This window comes from Crotalus tigris, unplaced genomic scaffold, assembly GCF_016545835.1.
Source record: "Crotalus tigris isolate CLP2741 ecotype Arizona unplaced genomic scaffold, ASM1654583v1 scf7180000024469.1203045, whole genome shotgun sequence".
Lineage (NCBI taxonomy): Eukaryota > Metazoa > Chordata > Lepidosauria > Squamata > Viperidae > Crotalus > Crotalus tigris.
Window position 1 is genome coordinate 1,052,946 of NW_024100640.1, and position 22,262 is coordinate 1,075,207.

The window sequence follows — 22,262 nt, forward strand, 5'->3', positions numbered from 1 at the left end:
TCCCCAAAAAACATGGATCTTCCAGGTGGTGGAGATGAACCTCAATATTCTTCTTAGTGAATAATAGCTTCTGCCTTGCTACTCCTCAATTAAATTGAATTCTTACCCAGTGCTCTTCTGATGGTAGTCATGAACATTAATGCTAGTCAAGTTGTTCTTGAAATGATTTTGACAGCAATCTCCACACTTGGAAAGATTCACTCTTGCCCTTAGTCTTCTCCATTATAAGTCAATATCTCTGCAGACCAATGGTTTCCAGAGCTTTAGAAATAATTTAGCAACCTTTTCCAAATGTGAGACAATTACTTTTTTACAGAGGTCTTCATAAATTTATTCTGAATTATTATGATGTCCCTTGAAATCACTATGAGAACTTCATTGTAATGAGCAGAACCAAAGCTTGTGAGTCTTATACAGAGCACAGTTTGGTCACAGAGGGACAGTTTGCTCTAGTGGTTAATGTACCAGGCTAGAAACCAGAAGTCTGTGAGTTCAAGTCCCACCTTAGTCATGAAAGCCAGCTGAGTGACCTTGAGCCAGTCACTCTCTCTCAGCCCAACTTACTTCACAGGGTTGTTGTTGTGGGGAAAATAGGAGGAAAGTGTGTTGCAAATGTTTCCCGTCTTGAATTATTTGTAAAAATAATAAAGGTGGGATACAAACAAAAAATTGGCTCAAAATCAGTCCTGGGCGTTTAATGACGTACTTAAACAAAATTCAAAGTAAACATTTTAACTGAATTGAACTAGGTCTTGTTTACTTTTTCATACCGCACTGCATATTCTATTACTTTATTTATGAAATAAAACCAAATGTTGGTGTTATTTTTTTCCTTTATATGTCAGCAGCAGAGATTCAGAAAAATCCAGGAAACGTGAAAGAGAAGGAGAATGCTGACTCAGAATTGTTGCAAGCTCAAGATGCAAAAGTTGATGGTTTTTAGTACGGTTGTGCAGATCCAAATCAGGAGAGATGATTTGGATCAAGGTGAGCAGGCTTGCTCTGTCAGTAGTTCTTTAAAAAGCCACATCTTTTTTGGATTAGCGTATTGGGATCTCGTACTTCACAGCACCTCCCCGTCTGCCCAGGTGTAATGGTGATCCTCACTGATCCAGGTGTGCTGAATAATACTTACCTACAGCACTCATTGTGCTGTCCTGCTCACTTGCACACACACTTGATGATGGCTTAGTGCAGGGATGTCAAACTGCCCGCCTGTGGGCCGGACGCATCATCTGGAAGCCATGCCCACCCCAGTGCCGGCAATGGTAAAACCGTCCTGATACATTGCATGACGTCACGTGACATCGCAGGTTTAACATGTCTGGCTTAGTGGGTTTATTAATATTCCCCAGCAATTCACTTCACCAAAAGAACCCAGAACTGCCCCAATTATGTCCAGCCAAAAGCAGATCACAGAGCAATGGCCAATGAATCCACAAGGCACTTGAAAGTTTCCCAAACAAGACAAATCCACCAAGCAAACTTAAACCCATAACATAAGAGGATTCACGAGGCAAGAAAGATCCAGGGGTCACAAGGCACAATCCAAAGCAAGGCAGGAATCACAACATCCAGGAAAGACACAGTTAGGAAATGAACATGTTCCCAGCACTGCCTCCATCTGTCTGCTGTGCTAGTCAGCTTCTGGCATAGTCCATAAAGAAGGACGAGGTTGTCTCTTCACAAGTAACCAGGCTGACCTTTACTGCTCCTGTCTTTTCTCTGCCCTACGTCTTCTCGGATCAGGTGCAGAAGGTAGCTTCGCCTCCTCATCACTAACCAGCTTTCCCCACTTGAAGTCTCAGGGCTATCCTGCTGCAGCTGTGCTTCAGTCAAATCACTCTTAGCCAGCGGCTTGGAGCCATTGACCAACTCCCCCTCCTGATGTGCCTGGGACTGGTTCGTCCTCCTCCGAATTGACATCTGGAGAGGTATCTGGGGGAGTCATCACATTCACAATTCTCACCGCCAACCTACTTGCCTAGGGCTCTGGTCACATTCCATATGGTCTCTGGGTTACATCGGCAACCAGCACTGCTGGGATTGTCATCATGTTTGCAACCACATTGCTTAGCAGCCAAAATTCCAGTCCCAATTGCCATAGTATCTCAAGTAGTTACTATTTAGCTGCACTTAGTTTATGTTGTATTAATAAAGAACTGCCCATTAACTTTAAATTATCTCCCAAACCCTAAATGTGTTACTTAGGTGACAGATACAAACAGCTAATAGAAATACATGCTTCTGAAGCAAGAATACAACTTTTTGATTCTCATTAGATTTTGTTATCCTTTCCTTTTTGCTGGAATAAGTCTCTGAGGTTATATATAAATCAGGCTTAAGTCAACTGTATAAATACAGTTATCAACTCTAGTAAATAAAAAATTCATCATGGCCTAGAAACACAAAATCATACAAGCAAAGACCCTGGAAGATTAAATTGCTTCTACCGAAAGATTGTTAAAACTTTGCTTCAGCAAATTTTCTTCAAAGCAACGGAAAAAAGAATTATATGTCTGTGATCAAGAAGTCCTCAGGAAAATGAAACAAAATAGGAAGCAGGTGGATCTGCAGTATCCAATAATAGACCCACCAGCAAAACTAATTAGAGCAATTTATTCTCCTGCTACTCAAACACAGCTTTTATGTACTTTGAATAAACGAGGATTTTATTACTTGGTCCAATCAATATCAGATAATCTCTTCCCAAGAGTATGGCAATTTTGTCAAAGTCTTCAAAACACAGTCCTTTTTATTTTCAGAATCATGCTTTTAAGAAATTCTAGCGGTATCTGAATTTTAATGTACAGCTCTACACATGCCTTTCAGAATAAGAACTGGGTGACAGAAGCATCGAATTGTACAACCTCTAAAACAGATGTGAAAAATAGTCTATTCTACATCTGGGATCTCAAGCTGAAAGGCATCTGGAGGAGGGACAGGGGAGGAATAGCAGGGCTAAGATATTCTTTGTACTCAACAATCAAAAATGTGCTCTGCAAGGCCCGTCAATTTATTAATTATGAAAGCTAATATCCCACATTATGAAGTGAACTACAGAAGATAAGTACATATATTAAGATCACCATAGATAACGATTTCTGAAGTAGATCATTATTATGACTACTGGCAATAGTGTAGTATCCACTATTATAAAAGCACCCTTTTAAGTCTCATCTGATAGTACTGTATTATGATTTAACCCTTTTATTAAAACTCATTTACAACAGAATTTAGATACAGAAAGTATTTGCCCACCTCCAAAGAAGCTGCTGGATTGTCCTTTCTTAAAAAGAACATATGGAAATGACAACAAAATATTTTCATTTGTTCAAATTTTTAAAGATATTTTTATTCAGCAGATATAATTCTTTTCAAATCAGTTGAGGTTGGTAACCGAATGAAATAGGAGCTCACACTTCGGATTGAGAACAAATCTGTAAATTAAGCACCACAAACTGTTAAGGCACTGCACAAAACCATACAACAGTTGTGTTTCTGCTGTGCTCTTGCTAGAACACAGAAGGAGCTAAAGTTTTCAGAAAATAAAGGTTCACTACTGTGAAACTGCAAAATCCTTAAGTGGCTGACAGCAGATTAATAAGTCTCATTAAAATTTCAGCATTCTTGAAATTATTTTCCAAATTACTATTGGATTAATTTTTTATAGTTTACAGATGCTGCTATTGCCTGTATAAATGTGTGCAACTTTTTAAAAATAAAGTGATAATATTTATCACTTTTATATATTATATTATTGAAATTTTATTGAAGCTGAAATATACATAACAAAAACAATTATGAAAACTGCCCCCAAGTAATGCAAAATAATCGTGCTTTATAGTACCATATAAAGATTCAGATTTAAAACAGTAAAATTCATGGGTTCAGAGCTTTTAGACTTAACTAAACTTCACAGAAAGTTACACTTATTTGCACTGATTATAGTATTTTGCCCAAGTATATATAAAATGAAGAACAGCTGAAAACCAACAAGAAATGAACAATGGAAATTCTGAGATAAAATATTAGATGAGACAATGTTATGTAAAATTCACCTGTTAGAACATTAAAAACAAAAACAGTCATGTAACCAAAATGGCAAAAACTGCCTTAAAAATTTGAATATTACCATAAATGCCGGCGTATAAGACGACTTCTGCGAGCGCTGAAATCGGCGCCAAAGACGGGGGTCGTCTTATACGCCGAGTCGTCTTATACGCCGGAAATACTGGTAGTTTCCGGCGTATAAGACGACGTTCTAGGAATGCAGCCCGGCTATAAAGACGGGGGTCGTTTTATACGCCGGGTCGCCTTGTACGCCGGCATTTACGGTATATCTTTTTGTGGGCAAGAAGTTTGATTAGGTTACCAGCCAACTGCAGACATTCAGAGATGAAGCTGAATTTTTAGAACTACTGTACTTCACTCAGATTTCAGATTAGAAACCTGCCAGAGATGAAGAGTGAGTTGGAAGAACTGTAACCCAGTAGATTCTTTTCTGCAGATCACCTCGTTAGTTTATGGACAATCTGCTGGATTAAATGTGTAACATCTGATGTTGTGGTAATCCCACTTCTACAGGATGGCTGCTCTATTACTTGGGATTCTTGGTATGGTCTTCACACAAATTATTTTAGTTTTTATGCTCTTACCAACATCTACAGAAGTTGGCTTGGGCAGATTATCTACAGATGGCTAGGGTAATTTCAGTGCTGATGGTATGTTTCTTTAACCCAAGGAGAGCATTTGATGTTCCTTACTGAGAACATCCCCACCCATATCACTCACATGGTGTCCTCTATTGCAAACACTTCTATGTTCAAAACAACAACACAACAACAGGCTCTCATGGAAGCCCAACTCACGTGAATGTTCACTGCTACAGTTGTTTGCACTCAATGGATTTGTAACAACTGACATTATTTATTTATTTATTTATTTGACTTATATACCGCTTTAAGTGCAAGCACTCTCTAAGCGGTATACACCACTAAGCAATGTATATGTGTATATATATATACACACATTGCCCCCAACAATCTGGGTCCTCATTTTACCTACCCCGGAAGGATGGAAGGCTGAGTCAACCTTGAGCCGGTGAGATTCGAACCGCTGACCTGCTGAACACAGTCAGCTAAAGTGGCCTGCAGTACTGCACTCTAACTGCTGCGCCACCTTGGCTCATTATTAGGTGCTCTAGATAAAGAATGATTGAACAGAGCCAATGGCATTCTAAATCAGTGCCAGGTGAAGTAATAAACCAGATGAAGGTTGATAAATTGAAACTCGACCCCCCCCCCAAAATTAGATATTCTGTTCAAAATATGGTTTGGCTGCTCAGTGAAATGATCATCTAAATTCAGTTTGTCACTGGAAGCAGAGATAGTTTGGGATTATCTTTTATCAATTTAAATTTATATACACATTATAATTCTGTCTGGATACGTGTAAATAAGCATCCTTTGGTAATCCCTCATTTGGATTACTTCAATGTTACTCATGGTGTTATCTTATAAAATGGCCAGATACTTATCTCTGTCTGAAATTGGATATCAAGACTGCTAATAAAAGCAGTGGAATATGATTATATACCAGTATCACTTGCTTCCAGTGCTTTTGGGGCACTCTTCAGAATCCTATTAACTTTAAAGTACCAAACAACCAAAATTATTTAAAAGATAATTTATAACTTGCTTCATAACTTGCTTCATAACTTGCTCAGTCCATAAAATTATATTCAGAGATCATCCCTGAGTACCTGAGTAAAGAAGATAATGCAATTAGTTTTTAGGGAACAGTTTTCAATGATAGTGCAGTGCCTCTCCAGAAAGATAGGCACACCTGATGCCTATGTTGTTGCTGTCGTTTTAAAAAAATGGCAATTTCTCAGTTTCAATTTAAAAAATGCTGCTTTTTAGCTCTTAGGCATTTCTGCTTTCTTCATTGTTAATTCATTCTCAGTCTTACTTAGCATGTGTTTTCTATTTTGGGATACTAAAGTACTCGTGAAGCAGAAGCATAAAAATGCTGTTTTTAAAAAATTGTTTTAAAATCTATTCAAAGTAAAATGAGCAGAAGGCAGTACTTTTAAAAGCTGCAACTGGCTGGGCCACCTGTGTCAAAGCAAGCCTCAACAATTCCTTCCCCCAGATTTCAGAAACTGTGCTTGCACAATGGGGTTTTTTTTTTTAGAGAAATGCAAGGTCATAAAGCAGGGGTAGCTTTTCAAAGTCCTCTCTGTGTACAACAACTTAATATTTAAGAGCAGAATCTATTCAGTTTTAATTCAAGGATAATAGAAATCTTGCCCAGTTACTGGCAAGGCTTTGAAGATACAGAATTTTGCTTATTGCTAAAAACATTACACCTACACTAATCAACACTAATGTTTAGTTTTGTAAAGTAACATGATCCTCCACTATCCCTTCTTAGACTTGGATTCCCCACCCTACCTCCAGGCTGGGATTTAATGGAAATGTATTTAATATGGTAAGGACCAACTATAGTACCAGGGAATCAGCTGAGATACTATTGGTAACTGCTATAACAATTGAAATACCAACAATAAATCAACAGGCCTCTCTGTATTTCTTATGTGTATTTTCAGGCCTGGGCAGGCTACAACCTGAAATAAAAACATCTGTAGCAGATGTTCCAGTCAGGGTTACTTAAAACATTTAGAATTCCAAATGCTTTAAGCTCAAAATGCCCCATTCTGAGTTTGAAAAAGGTATTTTGAACTCCAAACAAGCTGATCTGACAATTCCAGCAGCATTTCAAGCTCAAAACAGGAAACTGGATTTTTTTCCCCCTCTATTTCCTATTTCTCACCAGTGTTCTTGCTTGCTGAACATCCATAGCTTCAGCATTTAGGAACTGTACTATAAATGTACCAAAAGATAAAATTTCACATGGGAAAGAAAGCCAGCACTTAAAAATGTCCCACTAGTGTTCCTAGAAAAGTGGAAATGCAGCTTCCTTTTTGTTTTTGTTGGACGTACAACAGGAGTTTTCAATGTTTCTTATGTTGTGGTAAGGCCACACTTGGAATACTGCATCCAGTTTTGGTCACCACGGTGTAAAAAAGATGCTGAGACTCTAGAAAGAGTACAGAGAAGAGCAACAAAGATGATTAGGGGACTGGAGGTTAAAACATATGAGGAACGGTTGCTGGAATTGGGTATGTCTAGTTTAATGAAAAGAAGGATGAGGGGGGACATAATAGCAGTGTTCCAATATCTCAGGGGCTGCCCCAAAGAAGAGGGAGTCAAGCTATTTTCCAAAGCGCCTGAAGGCAGGACAAGAAGCAACGGGTGGAAACTAATCAAGGAGAGAAGCAACCTAGAACTAAGGAGAAACTTCCTGACAGTGAGAACAATTAATCAGTGGAACAGCTTGCCTTCAGAAGTGGTGAATGCTCCAACACTGGAAGTTTTTAAGAAGAGACTGGACAGCCATTTGTCCGAAATGATATAGGGTTTCCTGCCTGAGCAGGGGGTTGGACTAGATGACCTCCAAGGTCCCTTCCAACTTTATATTGTTGTTGTTGTTGTTATTATTATTATTATCATCACCATCATCATTATTATTATTATCATCATCTTTGAAAGAAATAATCCTGGAAACCCTGATCAAGAGGGGTAAGGCATTTGAATGTCAGCTGACATGTCCCCCCACTATATCTCAGTATTTAAGAAGGGAAAAAACTCCTACTGGGGACTAACAGAAAAAAAATTATTGTTCCATAGAAGCTTTTCTTTCCCCCACTAGATCTTTGCAGATTTTTTTTTCCCTCTTAGTGAACTGAGATTTAGTGCCTTGCACAATTCTCTTCTAGAGACAAGAACCTGTTCGAAGCCTTGCAGAACCGGTGGGTTTGGTAGATCTGCAGTATTCATTTTGAAAAACCCACTCTAGAATATCACGGAATGGCAATAGAATCAACCATGTTTAATACTGGTAGTCCTCAACTTACAACACTTCACTTAGTGACCGTTTGAAATTACAACGGCACTGAAAAAAGTGACTTATGACCATCTTTCACACTTACAACCATTGCAGCATCCCCCGTGGTCACATGATCAAAATTCAGATGCTTGCAACTGACTCATATTTATGTCCGTTGCTGTGCCCAAGGTCATGGGATCACCTTTTGTGACCTTCTATCAAGCAAAGTCAATGGGGAAGCCACATTCACTTAACAACCAGGTTACTAGCTTAACCACTGCAGTGATTCACTTAACAACTGTGGCAAGAAAGGTCGTAAAATGGGGCAAAATTCATTAACTTAAGTGTCTCACTTAGCAACAGAAATTTTGGGCTCAATTGTGGTCATAAGTCTGCCTATAATGCTGTTATGAACTGATGTGAAAAGCAACACACCTGATAAAATACTTGTACAAAAAGGATAATTCAGCCTTCAGAATTTATTGAGGCATGCATTTTCAAACTTTTAATTTAAAAAAATGCACCCCCCCCCCCACTATTAGTAGGCAAGACATCTGGGCAATTGAATACTTGGAATGTAAGCTGCTTTTTCCTATTCAGGCACTAGTAAACCAAATGCAATCTAAATTAATCCAAAATATCCAAGATTAAGAACCTGTGGATATATGTTCAAATGCTTAAATCTCAAAATAGTTGACTCCCACTTCACACTCTGGGAGCAGAAGGTGTTGACAGGAGGTGAAAATCCATTTAAATGACCTATTTGAGTTATTTTTCTAAGACTTGATTTGCAGGGTGACGTAAAGATAGTTCAACTGGACAACAACAACAACAACAATAATAATAACAAAGTTGGAAGGGACCTTGGAGGTCATCTAGTCCAACCCCCCTGCTCAGGCAGAAAACCCTATATCATTTCAGACAAATGGCCGTCCAGTCTCTTCTTAAAAACTTCCAGTGTTGGAGCATTCACCACTTCTGGAGGCAGATTGTTCCACTGGTTAATTGTACTGTCTGGAAGTTTCTTCTTAGTTCTAGGCTGCTTCTCTCCTTGATTAGCTTCCATCCGTTGCTTCTTGTCCTGCCTTCAGGAGCTTTGGAGAATAGCTTGACTCCTTCTTCTTTGAGGCAGCCCCTGAGATATTGGAACACTGCTATCATGTCCCCCCTTGTCCTTCTCTTCATTAAACTAGACATACCCAATTCCAGCAGCCGTTCCTTATATGCTTTAGCCTCCAGTCCCCTAATCATCTTTGTTGCTCTTCTCTGTACTCTTTCTAAAGTCTCAACATCTTTTTTACATCGTGATGACCAAAACTCGATGCAGTATTCCAAGTGTGGCCTTACCAAGGCATTGTAAAGTGGTATTAATACTTTACGTGATCTTGATTCTATCCCTCTGTTCATGCAGCCCAGCACTGTGTTGGCCTTTTTGGCAGCTGCAGCACACGGCTGGCTCATATTTAAGTGATTGTCCACTAGGATTCCGAGGTCCCTCTCACAATTACTACTATTGAGCAAGGTACCCCCTATACTATACCTGTACATTTGGTTTTTCTTGCCTAAATGTAGAACCTTACTTTTTTCACCATTGAATTTCATTTTGTTAGATAGCGCCCAGTGTTCAGTCTGTCCAGATCCTCCTGTATCCTAAGCCTGTCTTCTGGAGTGTTGGCTATTCCTGCCAGCTTGGTGTCGTCTGCAAATTTGATGATTTCCCCATCTATCCCTTCGTCCAAATCGTTGATGAAGATGTTGAAGAGCTCTGGGCCTAGAACAGAGCCTTGGGGCACCCCACTACACACTTCCCTCCATGTAGATGCGGTTCCATTGAGGACCACACGCTGAGTACGGCCGGTCAGCCAGCTACGGATCCATCTGGTGGTGATGCTGTCTAACCCACATTTTTCTATCTTATCAAGTAGTAGGTTGTGATCTACTTTATCAAATGCCTTACTGAAGTCCAAGTAAATTATATCCACAGCATTCCTCTGATCCACTAATTTTGTCACTTGGTCAAAGAATGCAATAAGATTTGTCTGGCATGATCTGTTTTTGACAAACCTATGTTGGCTCTCAGTAATGACTTTGTTTGCCTCTAGGTGTTCATTGATTCGTTGTTTATCTTTTCCAGAATCTTCCCAGGGTTTGAGGTCAGGCTGATAAGTCTTGATAAATAAGTGATAAATAACTCTTAATAAATAACTCTTGATAAATAAGTGCTTTTATAGCACATATATCTCAATTAACTATTTTTCAATTCAATTTTGATTGCCAATTGGAAGAATAGCTAATCATCTCTAGAATATCTTCATGTTTTAAAAATAAATCCAATACAGAATTTAATTTAAATTGAAAATCATCCTGGATTACAATTTTACACATGGATTTGTACCACATCCAGTATTAAAGTTTTTCCATGGTTAAGAGTTTGTACTTCAATTTTGAAGGATTTTTCAGTCAGAACATACTTTTACAAATACGGATAAAAATTATTGCATTGTATAATCTCAGTTGGTGATGTATATTGTTTTGCTCATTGTTGCTGATATTCATGCTTTGTTTAAAGCTTAAAAGCAATTTATTGTTTTTTAAAATAATACTTACGATTACTAATTACCTGATAAATTAACTGGTGAAATATTGGAAAATTAAAAGCTCTCTAACATTTGTAAATCCCTTTTTATTCATCTGTATTTTAATCTTTTATCTCTTTTTCCAGTTTCTTTTGTTTGTTTATACAGGCTTTTATACTGAATAATCACCAGAGTATTTTGTTATTACATTATTAATACAAATTTACACATTAAAAATCAGTTCGGTTCTATTTCTCAATGTAAGCTTCACAATACATCTTCTAAATTCATTCCCAAATTATGGAATCTTGTCATATAGCACATCTCAACACCCAAATTTCACTTTCAGGTTACTATTGCTACAGGCTTTTTTTTTAAAAAAAAGATGGTGATTTTATTGTCAAATAAAATTTATATTTTATTTTTTTCCCTAGGAGGGAAAAACTCCTCTGTATCCTAAAGCAGGGCTTTTCAACCAGTGGTACGGGTACCACCTGTGGTACATTGGCACCTCGCAGGTGGTATGTGACCATCCTAGAAAAGTGGTAGTGGGGGAGGGGAATGAGCTGAACCGGTGGCAGCACTGCACAAGTCTGAATGAGACACAGCTGGAGCTGCAGGGCTGTCTGGGCTTAGCGGAAGCGCCAGGATCAGTGCTGCTTTCCAGCTGATCGGCGCTTCTTCGGGGCTGTCAGGGCTCAGTGGAAGCACCAGGATCAGCGCCAGGCTCCAGCTGGAGCTCGGTACTGATCCTGATGCTTCTGCTGAGCCCCAAAGAAGCACCTATCAGCTGGAAAACAGCACTGATCCTGACGCTTCTGCTGAGCCCAGAAGAAGCGCCAATCAGCTGGAATGTTGCAGCATCTCCACACTCTTGTGATTTACATTCAGATGCTTGGCAACTGATTCATATTTATGATGGTCACAGTGTCCCAGGGTCATGTGAAGTGACCAAAACCTGCTGCAACCACCCAGCAGATGGGGGGAATAAAAACCAAACACCCCCGACCCTACCGTCACTGCCAATCTTCAACAGAAATGCTCACAACAGTGAAAACCTCGGACAGGAGGAACAGCGCGGCCAGGCAGGCAGGCGTCTTGCTTGGCTGTGGCTTGGGCGGCACTTTTTTCAGTGCCATTGTAACTTTGAACAGTCACTAGGCGAACTGTTGTAAGTCGAGGACTACTTGTACTTTATCACTTTTTTTCTTTGGGGGGGGTCCATCAAGTTTTTGACATCTTGCTAGGCGACTGGTGGTACTCAGATGTTGCCATATCCTAAAAGTGGTACAATGGGTGAAAAGGTTGAAAAGCCTTGTCCTAAAGAGCCTCCCCATCTGCTTTGCAAAATACACAAACAAATCAACCACAAGGGGGGGGAGGGGGAGATGCCGCTACTTTAAAGAGTTGGTTAATTAAAGCTAAGGTAACTCTTAAAGCAGCAGCACCTTTTTTGCTGCTCAGGGAGAAACCTGAAAAAAAGACGTGCAGATGAATAATACAAGTGCAAATTATTTTAGAAGTGTGCACGTCCATCCATCAACCATAACTTGTACTGAAATAATATCAAATTGTATTCTATCTATATTATTTTGCTCTTATCCTTGCATTTAAAATAATTAAAGTGCTCAGATGTGTAAATACAATATGCATTTATTGTACATCTCAATAATTAAATCAAAGGGGTTTATATTCTCACCTTCTCTTTCTCTGAAACCAATTTGGAAAGTTCTAAAAATAAATACTGCCTCTTGCAAAAGAAATCCACAATAAAATGAATTATGGTACAACTGCTGCTGAGAAAAAAAGAAAATACTCATGAAAGAAAATTCAGTTACAGAACAAAGAAAATCATGTCTTTTTATTGAATTATCATCAAAATGGATTATTAACCTTCACCTTCTAAGTTGGCTTCTATCTATTTTAAGAATGTGAAATTAGTGCATAAGCAATGTATGTCTGACAAATATTTTAATACTCAGTATACGTTATTAAATACCTATCACAAAATCTTCAGACTCAGACTCCTAATGCCAATCTGTTAATTGCCGGATCATACAATTTATGCAATAGATAAATAATTCCAAAAGGAAAAAAAAACTACCTTTGACCCTTCTAAGAGTTATGCAGCCTAAATTGTGAAATGCAAATAAGGTGACTCCCTTAGCTATGTGTCTGACACAACATACTAGTGTCAGGCCTTGTGCTTCAGAATAATAGGAATGGAGCAGTCACTTTTTAAAAGAAGAAATATGGAGGAATATCTCATAAACTAAACGCTAAAAATCTCATGTTATGTTGTAAACAACCATATTTATAGTCTTCACATTTTGTAATTGGTTGTACCCAAAAAAAATCAACTCGAAAAGTCTCCTCTTGGAAATTACATAGCCATGCCCTTTTCTTGGCATCAAAACTAGTTTAATAGTGCTACTTTCCAGGATGCATTTTCCATTTCCCAGTCTAGTCTCTGTTGTTGTTGCTCAGTTGCTAAGTCATGTCCAATTTTTCACAACCCCATGAACCACACCACGCCTGCCCCCCCTTGTCCGCTACTGTCTTCTAGAATCTGCCCAAACTCGTGCTCACTGCATTGATGACACTCTCTAACCATCTCATCCTTCTCTTTTTGCCTTCAATGTTTCCCAACAGTCTAGCCTAAACTCCCTTTTTATGACCCTGTAATCTGTTAGTTCCAGGTAGAGTTTGGGCAACTAGATCAGTGGTTCTCAACCTGTGGGTCGGGACCCCATTTCGGGTCGAATGACCATTTCACGGGGGTCGCCAAACAACGCAGTCCGCCATTTTTTTCTCCTTTCCCTTAGCTGTGCTACTCCCTTTTATTCTATTGGCTTTTGAAAGCCAATAGAATAGACTCTCTTGAATAGAGTCTAATTCTATTGGCTTTCAAAAGCCAATAGGAATTGTCCAGGCTGTCTCTGCCCTGCTGAGCCCGCCAAAAGTCCCATTCTGCAAACGGTGCTGCACTAGTTGAGTAGTTCTCGACTTACGACCGGTTGAGTAATCCTCAACTTACGACCGGTTGGGGGTCGCGGCATTAAAAAGGTTGAGAACCACTGAACTAGATGGAGCTGAGCATTTACTGGCTGGATGCCTTTCCTGACTCTATGCAGAATTTGCAGCAAATATTCTTTCTTTGCAGCCTAGGAGAGAAATATCTGCTGCTACCTAGGACTGAATTCTCAACTTTCTGAGTGGGTGGCAAGTGCCTTCACCACTAGGCCACCAAGCCTATACACCTCATATTCCCTGGTGTTTATCTCTTCATGTAATTTGTTGTTGTTAGTTGTTAGTCTGACCCATCGCGACCCCATGGACAACGTTCCTCCAGACCTTCCTGTCCTCTACCATCTTCTGGAGACCATTTAAGCTCACTTCTACTGCTTCAGTGATTCCCTCCAGCCACCTCATCCTCTGTCGTCCCCTTCTTCTATTGCCCTCAATCTTTCCCAGCATTAGGCTCTTCTCCAGTGAGTCCTTCCTTCTCATTAGGTGGCCAAAGTATTTGAGTTTCAACTTCAGGATCTGGCCTTCTAAAGAGCAGTCGGGGTTGATCTCTTCTAAGATTGACCGGTTTGAATGCCTTGCAGTCCAAGGAACTCGCAGGAGTCTTCTCCAGCACCATAATTCAAAGGCCTCAATTCTTTGGCGCTCAGCCTTTCTTATGGTCCAACTTTCACAGCCATACATTGCAACTGGGAAAACCATGGCCTTGACTATACTTCATGTAATAATCTTGCCCTTATTCTGCACGGCTTCTGAATCCACATAGGATCATCCAGCTCTTTCCTCCTGTATCAACACCCCTATTCTAAGCCATATTCCCAGAAACAACTAATGGGAGCAATCTTTGCAAACTCCCTTCAATGCATACAATGAGCTGGTACATCATGATGAGAGTGGAATTCCCTTCCCATGATCAGGCAATCTCAAATTCACTCGCCAAAAGGAGCTACTCCTGTCTGATCAGAACAATTATTGACAGCCTCTGACCAGCCCTGACTACAGGTAGTCCTTGACTTACAACAGTTCATTTAGTGACCGTTCAAAGTTACAACGGTGCTGGAAAAAGTGACTTATGATCATTTTTCACATTTACGACCATTGTAGCATCCACGTGGTCATGTGATCCAAGCTTGGCAACTGACTCATATTTATGTCGGTTGCAGTATTCCTGGGGCCATGTGATCACCTTTTGCAATCTTTGGACAAGCAAAAATCAATGGGGCAGCCAGATTCACTTAACAACCCTGTTACTAATTTAACAACTGCAGGGATTCACTTAACAACTGTGGCAAGAAAGGTTGTAAAATGGGGCAAAACTCACTTAACAAATGTCTCGCGTAGCAACAGAAATGTTGGGCTCAATTGTGGTTGTAAATTGAGGACTACCTGTACTTGTACAACCATTTGGAGAAATGGAAGAGATACTTAGCGTCTCCTCATCTCTGCTCAAGAGGTTTCAATACGTTAAGCCTCAGCACGGTTTGTTACCCAAATATAAGCATTGCTATAATTCTATTCTCCTCAATTCCACTAGGGCAGGGATATCAAACCACGGCAAATTTAAGCCTGTGAGCCATGCTGGCTGGGGAATTCTGGGAGTTGAAGCTTACAAGTCTTAAAAGTTTTCAGGGTTGGACATCTCTGCTCTAGCGCTTATCAGATGTTATGGAAGACAGGATGGTTTTTGTCACCTGCACTTAAATCTACAGAAGTTGCTTTATTAACAAAGTAGAGTGTGAGAGGGAGAAAGAGGAAGAATCCATTAAAAAAAGTAAACTAAAATTGCCTGGAATGTATTATCCCCTACCTGCAAATAAATCTGAAGCCTATCTCAATGGGTTCTTTAATCCTAACTCATATGTAATAGGAGGGCTGGGAGAGAAAAGCAATCAGGTTTTTAAAAAGAAAATAAAAATGCTTAGGAAATACCCAAATTACAGTATATGTTTTAATTTGCCATGTACATAAATTCAATGGAATCAGTTGCATCAATGTGAATATAATGCTTAAATTTCCCAAAGCATACTCTATCACTTATATTGTTTTAAGCAATTAATATAAGTAATCTATCATTTCAGTTGTTAAAGAGAAAGCTACTGTGTGTGAAGGGTAAAATATAACAACCAAGCACATGCACTGACAATGATTAAAGAAGGTTAATTTCTTTCTAAATTAAATATGTACTTGTAATTTTTTAAATTATACAAATACTTTTAAAAAAAATTGGAACAAATGAATCATGTTAGTTAGATAGATAGACTCTCCACATCCTGCCATCACTAACTGCAGACAGAACTCCCTTTTTACAATCCTGTAATCTCTTAATTTGATACAGAGTCAAGGCAACTGGATAGAGCTGAGCATTTACTGTCCGGATGTCCTTTCTGATGCCATGTGGATTTTACAGCAGATATTTTTTTTTCTTTGCACCCTAGGAGAGAAATAAACTTGTCTTTAGACCAGAGGTCCCCAACCTCAGGTCCGTGGACCAGTACCGGGCTGCGGCACGCCAGCAACTGGTCCGCACAAACAAGCAAAGCCCTATCTGTGGGATGCAGGCAGCACACAAAACCACGCACCCTCTGGTCCGTGGAAAAACCTCTCTCCACGGAACCGGTCCCTGGTGCCCAAAAGGTGGGGACTTCTACTCTAGACCACTACTTCCTTGTAGCAAGTGACCATTTACAAATCTGAAAACAAGCATATCTACTTGGTGAATTTTACATCACTAAGCTTAACTACAGAATCATTTTTTTCCAATTGCAGCATCCTCACACACACATGGAACTACAGTAGTTAAATATTAAACCCTAAGGTTTCTAAGGGTCTAATCCGGTTTCCATTTACAGTGTTCTCTACAGCTGCTGGGAGACTGTTCTGCTCAGTGCAATGTCCTAACCACAAAGCAAACATAGAAGACTCCATTCACAAAACGTTTGTAAATATATTAGCACAACATAACATAGCCTATGACATGCTGTGTCTTTCTCCTTACTGCCAGTAAACTATAATATGGCTTAATTTGACTACAAGAATAGTTTCCTAAAACTTGCTGAACCACAAACTGCTCAGCTCCTGTTCACCCTGGTTTAATTATGCAAACCTACCCACACAGTCTTAATTTTTCATAGTACTCACAGATGGCAGCATAGTATAAAGCTGCTTTAAATAAACCCAATAAACCACAGGACATGTCAAAACAGGCCATGATTCTGTACCTCTGAAACCACAATGTGGGTGTCTAAGCTTCTGAATTTTCTTCCAATTTTGAAAAGATTTGCTATTTTTATGACACAATTCCTCTATCACTAAGTAGACAGATGTCCAACCAATGCATATTTCTATGCAAGAAAAGTCTGCATCTGATAGATTTCTGATTATCATTCCCTCATTAGAGATACAGGTCTACATATAGTATACCTCTGTTAAACAGCCAAATGATTGGGTAAAACCAGTGGTCCAATTTTATCATTCAAGCACATGTTTTTCAGCAGAAAGCTTAAGCTGAACTGAATGCCTCAAGTAATCCTTATATCGCCTTCCTGAATGCTTGGCAGCTTGAAAATTGAAAATGCATAAATGAGACACATGATAGCCTGAATATACAGGTGTGGAAATGAATCTTAAATGTGAAGTGAGTCAGACAAGTTAGTTAGGCACAGCTGCCTCTGGTATTCTCTCATTAACCAGGCATAATGAACCCTTCTTTTTAGGTTGTTTTTTTCACATACCAAAGGAACAATTGCCTACTTAAAACAAACTCTAGATTGGTCTCCAGTTTGGATTTACTGACATTCCAGAAAGCTATCTATCATTTTATTACAGATGAAAGGCTGGAGGTTATTGTCAAAAGAAAGACAGACCAGTGGATCTGCCTCAAATTCTGTTCAGGAATTATGGGGAAAAGATAAATACAAATAAAAGACTGTCACAAGAGAATTTATACTCCTCAGCTTTACTATTCTGGTTTGCTTGTGTGACTGTTGTAATTTCAGCAACCTTGATGAACTTCATCCTATATTTAACACTTTATATTGTTATACAAAATCTCATCTTTATTTTCAATGCTAATTAAATGCCTAACCTTTTTTTCCTATTCCTTAACTTGTGCATCTAACGAAAGAGTGCAAATATGACTATCTGCTTTAAATCTATCTTTGCTACCAACAGTTGTTCCCACCTGTTTAGGTGTGTAATACTGAAAAAGGCACAATGAGCCTGTTTTTATGATGAACAGCATAAGCATTAGCATTGTGTATATTTCAAACTTTAATAAGCCAGTAAAATAAGTTTAATAATATTATTTAACCTATGTTTTTAAGGATCAAGTGCTAGAATAATGGAAATATTCACTAGTGCTATATTTTTGGGGGGCAGTTGTTAAGCAAACTCCACCATTATTAAATGAACTTGTTTCCTTCGATGGGTGGTTTTTTTTGCCAGAAATCAGAAGTAATCTGAAAAATCACAGTCACATGACCACAGGATGCTGCAAACAGCTATAAAAGCAAGCTAACTGCCAAGTGCACAAAATGCAATCACATGATAACAAGGTATATACTGTATGTGCAGATGTCAGAACTCTGGAATCAGGTGATAAGTAATTCTGGGGAGGTATATTATAACTTTGAATGGTTTCTAAGTGACCGGATATTAAGCGACAACAACTTGTACAATAAAGACATTTATTTTGTGTATACTGGATCTCTCAAAGTTTAATAAGTGCTGGTTACAATCACTCTACTTCTGGAGATGAAACTTAAGAGCTGAAACATCCATTAACCTACATGGTTTGATCTTCCTGTATTTATTATTCCATTTTGGACTGACATCAACAGGATCTTTAATGCAGTGAAACTTCATTTTAATGGGCCTTGCTTTAGTGAACACCGCTTCAAAATAACAAAGTTCATTATATCCAAATCACTCCAGACAATTCATGTAAATGAACATAATTTGTGTCAATTTAAATTGTCTATGAAATTAGTTTAATTACATTAATACATAATAAAAATTTAATGGACCACTAAATCCAAGATACTGTACATATGCTTTTCTTGGAAGTATTTTCAAATTTGAAAATCAGTATCTGCAAACTATCAATCAAGTTATAGATTTTTGGGGAATATAATTGATGAAAGGAGGTATTATAGAATACTGGAAGAAAAAATCCTTGTTCTCAGCAGTGGATTATTTGTGTTTGCCATTTGTTAACATCTGAATTAGCAAAGATAATATAACCTGTTCAGAATATACATCCCAAGCCTTTCTTATTGTTATGATTATTAATGTTGTGGTTGTATTGATGCTTTAATACTGTGGTGTGCATTTTCCCCCATTTCTCAGTGTACTATTCTGTGTGGCAGAGTGGGAAATGTTGACATGCTGAACCAGACTAAGAGCTTGAACATGCTTCTGCTAATGCACATTTTAAAACTGATTATCGGCATATGAGGAAAAGTTGCTGGAATTGGGTATGTCTAGTTTAATGAAGAGAAGGGCGAGGGGGGACATGATAGCAGTGTTCCAATATCTCAGGGGCTGCCCCAAAGAAGAGGGAGTCAAGCTCTTTTCCAAAGCACCTGAAGGCAGGACAAGAAGCAACGGATGGAAACTAAGCAAGGAGAGAAGCAACCTAGAACTAAGGAGAAACTTCCTGACAGTTAGAACAATTAACCAGTGGAACAACCTGCCTCCAGAAGTGGTGAATGCTCCAACACTGGAAGTTTTTAAAAAAAGACTGGACAGCCATTTGTCCGAAATGGTATAGCGTTTCCTGCCTGAGCAGGGGGTTGGACTCGATGACCTCCAAGATCCCTTCTCACTTTTTATTATTATTATTATGAATCTTAGTGACCATATAGTTAGATTTTCTTCATGACAATCTGTCTTAAAACATTGCATATAGTTTATTGTTTTCAATCTTATTAAGCTGTCCATTTCATGAGGTTTAATTACTAAAAACAAGTAAATTTTATTTTTATTTTTTTATTTGTATCCCACCCTTAGTATTTTTACAAATAACCCAAGGCAGTGAATATATCCAAAACATCTTCCTCCTCCAATTTTCCCCACATTCAATTTCCCCCACAATAATAACCCTGTGAGGTGAGTTGGTCTGACTGGCCCAAGGCCACCTGGCTAGCTTTCATGGCTAAGGTGAGACTAGAACTCACCATCTCCCACTTTGTAGCCTAATGCCAAACTGGCATCACCTGATGAAAATGTATCACATGAATAAAATTAAGGTTCCAGTTTTTTATGCCTTTATTTTTTATGAAGAACTTATAAAAAGAAGTGTTTGCCAAGGTTAAATCTTCCAGAACCATATTACCCAACATAGATGGACGGACTTCAATTCTAGAATTCCTTAACTAGCATGGTTATTGTTGATCATTCTGGGCACTGAATTCTACATATATGGATGACACTCAAGGTTGAAGAAGACTATTCTAAAATTACAGTTTGGTAATATGTGTTCATAAAGTGTGAATATTAAATATTAAATAAATAAGGAATGTTAGTGGACAAAGAAGAAGGGGTAAGGCTTGATACCATCAAAGCTGAGACAAAGTTGAGCATCCAACAACTGCAAGAAGCTGTGCTTGATAGGGTAGCATGGAGAACACTTGCCTATAAAGTCACCAGGAGTTGGACATAACTAAACAGTTAAAACAAACTAATATTTATTCTCATTACTATTATGATCTTGGATAACAGACTTCATATTTAAAGAAAAAAACTTGAACATTTCAAATAAATTTCTCTTTTACTTCAGCTTAACATTTTCTAATGTTGAGGAACAGGCTAGAGAATTTTGAATGTAAGGTATTTGATCTGATTAAACTGCAAGGGAATTGAGGTAGCTAAAATGTAATTACCTTTAATAATATGGCTAGCATATAAGAATTATCTTTCCTAATCCTGTGAAGTACATTGTAAGATTATTAATCATCACAACTATTCAAAATCTTCAATTTAAGACTTAGCCACCTATGCTGTGATTACTGGTACCCTTCCAATCTTTCAAGTTCCACCTGTCAATTAAAACTTTGAAAGATAATTTGCAATGTAAAATGTATTTCAGCACTTTATGTTTAATACCTAAGATCAAATCAATTTTATTTTCTTCATTTACATTAGGAATTCGGGTCTTGTGAAGACAAGAAGAAATGATGGCAATTACAAAACATCTGAAATTGACATTATAAATTTTGAGCAACTGAGAAATGAGTAGGGTTTTCAATTATAACCTTGAATAGCTCTTTAGAAAATACCAAAATTTAGGGGGGGGGGGAATCTTTGGTTTAGAAAAGTTGGCTAGGTAAGTTTAATAGCACTATATCCACACCTATCTATATAATTGCTTCTCAGCTATTTTAATGGATTACTTGCATTTCTTATCAAAAGGGGGAAAAAAATCCTATGTGTTACACTGGTTTTATTTGAAAATCAGAGTGGACTTTATAGTAGCTGTATGCTGTTTATAATGTGTTCGTGACTTCTGCAAATATTTCTGCAGATAAAGAATAAAGGTAACTATATCAGGCCAAAGGTTCTTGTCTAACCGAAGAACAATTTTATGACACTTTTAAGCCAATTCAGTAGTGCTAAGACGTAAACACCTAAACTCAGTATTGCTCTAAAAACTGACATCAATAAACTTTGCTCAGATATGCAAGTCTGTGTTCTTCACACTACTTGTTTTTCTCCTAGTTCTCAAAAGTCTATTTTTCAAGAGTTCTACATGGATGATTTGTTTCTCAGTAACATCTTTGTCTTATTTCTTCTCAAGTGCATGAAAGATGTGCACATCTTGGATCAAAGTAAAACAATATTCCTCAAATATATTTTGTCTCATACTGTAAGATCAAATTTTAAACAACTGTGGAGAGCCGAATTATTTGAAAAATAACCAGTCAAACTTCAAAAAAAAGGGGGAGGGGTTATAAATCAGAAACAATCTAGTGAAGCTGCTCAAAGAACTTACTAGGCATGTATGCAGTTACTTATTAAACAAAATGCCAGGATTTTTTTTTTATTATACACTAGACATAAAATTAACTAGTTCTAGTTAAAATTCTTTTTAAGGTCACAATGAAACATGCTTAATTAAAAAGTCTGAAATTTATGCAAGATGCATTGAGAGGTGCTGAAATATTATTAATTACCAGGACCAATCTCTCATTAGAGAAGGCTAGACCACCCAAAATCACAAGGCAGAAGATCGTATTTTGATTTCAGTCAAAATTATCACTGGGACCAGACTTTTCATCACTAAGCAATGCAGTTATAAAATTCGGTATCGCATGACGGCATTGCTCATAACAGCAATCCCCAATTGCCATTGGTAACCAAATCCCATCAGTTGTTAAGTTAGGATTCGCCCTGATCCAAGTCATTCCTGTCTTGGTCCCTCCCAGTCCCGGGTCTTGGTAAGATAATGGTCTGTGTCATCTTCAGCTCCCCCAACCCACCTATTGTTGTTGTTGTTGTTAATTGCGAAGTCGTGTCCAACCCATCGTGACCCCATGGACAACGTTCCTCCAGGTCTTCCTGTCCTCTACCATCTTCTGGAGTCCATTTAAGTTCACACCTACTGCTTCACCAACCCACCTATATCCCCCTCATATCTCTGCCTTTTGGGCGCCCTGCACTAGAGGCACTCCTCAGGGGTGGTGCTGAGGCTGAGTTAGAGACCCAGGG

At 38.4% G+C, this 22,262-nt stretch overlaps 1 protein-coding gene across 23 annotated transcripts in view; it reads right to left on the minus strand.

Moving 5' to 3' along the window:
• Positions 1–22,262, minus strand: part of PLEKHA5 (pleckstrin homology domain containing A5) — a 210,271-nt gene that overhangs the window by 163,300 nt on the left and 24,709 nt on the right. The window contains exon 4 of one of the 23 annotated variants that reach the window (XM_039332925.1): positions 11,750–12,322. The exons of the other annotated variants lie outside the window; for them this stretch is intronic. Coding sequence (XP_039188859.1) covers positions 12,217–12,322 — 106 coding nt within the window. The 3' untranslated portion in view covers positions 11,750–12,216. Of the gene's footprint in view, positions 1–11,749; positions 12,323–22,262 lie in introns of those variants that run through there. 23 annotated transcript variants of the gene reach the window in all.